Here is a 3,763-nt window from a genome sequence, read left to right as displayed (position 1 = left end):
AGGGCATGGGGTGGGGTGGGAACCTGGTGGAGGGGAGGTATGGGGGGAAAAAGAAGAACATCTGTAAAAATCTGAATAAAGATTCATTAAAAAAAAAAAAGAAACACTTTACAGATTTACGTAGTTTGAAAGCCAAAGAATGAGAAAAGATATGCCATGTAAATAGGAAACAAAAGAAAGCTGAAATGGTTATATTAATATTAACATCAAAGTGGACTTGAGAAAAAGGAATATTACCAGTGATAAAAAAATGACATTTCACAATCATAGAGGAATCAAATCACCAAAAATGACTAACTATATATGTAAAACCCTAATATGCAAATAGACCAAACGGCGGAACAACTGAACAACCAATTACTATGACGTGCGCTGACTGTGGCGCATGCAGAACATGGTGAGCATTGGCTGTGGCGGATGGTGGAGCAGGTGAGCAGGGGTGCCCGACCAAGGTGGGGCGCCAGTCGCTGTCATCAGGGCGAGCCTCTGGTGGTTACTGAAAATTCTTTGCTTCCACGCACTGTGGTCCCGCCTGGCGCTCGCACCTGCTTCTGGCACTTGCCCTGCTCCCACCTGCTGCCGGCACCCTGCGCTGGCCTCAATTGCTTGGCGCCATCAGTGGGTGCGAGTGGCAGCTGCCGGCCCTGATCGCCCCTGAGGGCTTCTCCACCTCCCCCTGCTCCTGAGGGGTGATTGGGGCTGGCAGCCACTGTTCGCACCTGTTGTTGACACCGGCCCCAATCGTTCCACGCCATCAGCGGGTGCAAGTGGGGCTGGCGCCATCAGCGCATGGGAATGGCGGCGGTGGCAGCGGGGCTGCCGGCAGACAGGGGACCAGGGGTCGTGGCAGGAGGGGGCATGGAGGATGGGCCAAGACCCACCCCTGTGCCCCCCGCAGTCTCACGGCTCACAGTTCCTTTTAAGGTGCATGAATTTGTGCATTGGGCCCCTAGTACTAAATATACATGTAGCTAATTCCGGAGTTTCTAAATATATGAAGCAAATTCAATAGGAACTGATACGGGTTAGCTACCTAGCTTAATGAGGCAGATAGAAAGGGGAGTGTCCAGGGAGAATGGAGGCATTTCTGGCCTGAACAATTAAAATAGCCATATGGTAGATCATAAGCAGCCCTGACCTGAGCAGCTGAGAGAGCCATAAGGGGTAATGAAACATCTCCGGCCAGGATAACTGAGAGAGAGCCATAAGGGGGATCAAAAGAAACTCCAACCTGAACAGATAAGATGGACAATGTTGCAAAGTAAGGGGGAGAGCCAGTGAGGGGCACTACATGGGCTTTAGACTTTGAAACTAATACTATGTAGCAGAGTGACCAATGAGGAAAGCACAGGACTCCTAAATTAAGGAAGAGTCCAATTAGGAAGGGTTAAGACCAGACAAAGAACTGCAGCCTTTATAAACCAGGAGACAAAAAGACTCAGCAGAAACAGATTTTGGATTTAGATTTTTTTCCCATTAGAGAGATAAAGCAGACTTTTGCCCTTTGGGGACCCTCTTGCCTAGATGGAGTTTGTATATGCTTCCAATAAACTTCTACATTTTTATTAAAGAAATCTTTTAGCCCATGAGTTTATTCTTCAAACTTCACAGGGAAAGGACCCACAGGAAGAATCTGCACTCTGAGCCCCATGTTTCAGAACCATAAAGAAAAAGAAATTTAGAAATATGGTGAGAGAATTCAACATACCTCTCTCAGCCCTTGGTAGAACAGTAGTGAAAAATCACTAAGGATGTAGAAAACTTAACCTCTAGAGTGCAGGGGAGCGCGATTGTGCTCCTCCTGTCTTTCCCCAAAAGTGCTGGGAGCGCGATGGCGCTCCTCCTGCAGTGTCACTATTAGATGCTAGTAGTTCACTCTTTATTGACAGATGGCACCTAAGTGCAGATTACTTATGATGCCGAATGTTTGTAGTTCTAAAATTGACCACTGGCATTTATCTGCCTAATTTTCATAATTTTTTTCCTAAACTGCTGTAAAATCAGCAAAAATGCCTTGGCAATTTTAGCATAGTTCCTAGAATATTGTTTGGCACAAAAGCGTTAAACACTGTCAACTGACTTGATCTAATTGACATTAGATAGAACAATCTATCTAACAACTAATATAGACTAACACATTATTTTCAAGTGAATGAAACATTTACCAAAAGAAATCATTCTGGGCCATAAAACAAAACTCAGTAAATTTAAAAGGACTAAATCATACAGAGTATGTTCTCTAACTACAAAGGAATTAGGTTAAAAACCATTAACAGAGCCTTAGCTGATTTGGCTCAGTGGATAGAGCATCAGCCTGTGGATTAAAGGGTCCCAGGTTTGATTCTGGGCAAGGGCATATGCCTGGGTTGCAGGCTTGGTTTCCAGTAGGGGACATGCAGGAGGCAGGCAATCAATGATTCTCTCTCATCACTGATGTTTCTATCTCTCTTTCCCTCTCCCTTCCTCTCTGAAATCAATAAAGATATATTTAAAAAATTTTAAAAAATCATTAACAGAAAGCTATCTGAAAATTCCTTTAAATATTTAGGAGAGAAACAACACACTTCTAAATAATCCATGAGTCAAAGGAAATGAAAAAAATATTGTGGGCTGAATTAAAATAAAAATACAACATATCATTCTGTGAGATGTAGCTGAATGAGCTAGGTCTAAAGAGATATTAATGAAGCATTAATTCCATTATGGATAAAATGGAATATAATCACCTTAAAAAGAAAGATTTCACTGCTATTTAAATTATCCCACTCTGCTGACAATAAAAAAATCATTGACAAAGACCCCTTTTTATTTTTGTATTACTCACATAGCAGGTACTTACGAAATACTTAAGTGAATGCATTATTCACCAAAATGGGCTGTCAATGTCTGGACCACAAATGGTTTTACAACTTTTCTGGTCCTTAAAAATGGTTAGCACTGTGTGAAAGATCTGGTTGGCAGTCAAAAACTGGTGAAATAAACAAGTAATGTTGCTCTACTGTACTCTGTTATGATGAAGTTATTAAGTTAAAATGAACTGTATTTTACTCACTCATTTCTTCTTGTAGGGCTTCTTGTTTCTGTTTTTGAATTTTTACTTCTTGCTCCAAATCTTCTATCTTGCTGTTTTTATTAGTTAACTTTTGATTTAGTTCTTTCATCAAACGTTCATAATCAGCTATTTCCATATTCATCAATGTGGTTTGTTGGGCATCCTGCACATATTATAAATAAATGATCCACAAAATAAAAGATTAGCTAATTTCAAATGTAAACTTACTAAAATGATGCCATAGGAATAAACAGATTCTACTATGCTTTTCTGAAATAAAGTTTATACAGTAATGAAGAAACTAAAAGTTGAATACTTTGTAATTTCAAAATGTGTTTTGTAATAGTTTATTTAATCTAACTTTCTCAGTTTCATTGTATCTCTTATTTTTTATTAACCTCAATTGGTAGCTATTCTCTTATTGGGCTCTTATTTATAAATAGTAGTATTTTAAACAGCTTGTACAGTACTTTTCCTATTAGCCTCATCTTGGAAAAAGTTGAGAAAAATAAGCCAAAGTTAAATCTTCATGTGTCATACAATAATCATGTACAAAAATAAAATACCAACCCAATATTCAAAATATCCAATAATTCCTGAGCCTAGATTCTTCTGGAGGGATAGGCATTCAGAGAAATAAGTTCAATTTTCAATATTACGAGGCAAGCAATTTATAAATGACTAGAAGCCCGGTGCACAAAAATTTGTGCA

The 3,763-nt window shown here is 39.8% G+C and overlaps 1 protein-coding gene across 2 annotated transcripts in view; it reads right to left on the bottom strand.

Moving 5' to 3' along the window:
• Positions 1–3,763, bottom strand: part of GCC2 (GRIP and coiled-coil domain containing 2) — a 101,792-nt gene that overhangs the window by 47,952 nt on the left and 50,077 nt on the right. For both annotated transcript variants that reach the window (XM_014532101.1, XM_005884654.2), the window contains exon 13: positions 3,053–3,215. In XM_014532101.1, coding sequence (XP_014387587.1) covers positions 3,053–3,215 — 163 coding nt within the window. The remainder of the gene's footprint in view (positions 1–3,052; positions 3,216–3,763) is intronic.

This window comes from Myotis brandtii, unplaced genomic scaffold (genome assembly GCF_000412655.1).
Source record: "Myotis brandtii unplaced genomic scaffold, ASM41265v1 scaffold842, whole genome shotgun sequence".
Lineage (NCBI taxonomy): Eukaryota > Metazoa > Chordata > Mammalia > Chiroptera > Vespertilionidae > Myotis > Myotis brandtii.
This window is presented reverse-complemented; position numbering and strand designations above follow the sequence as displayed.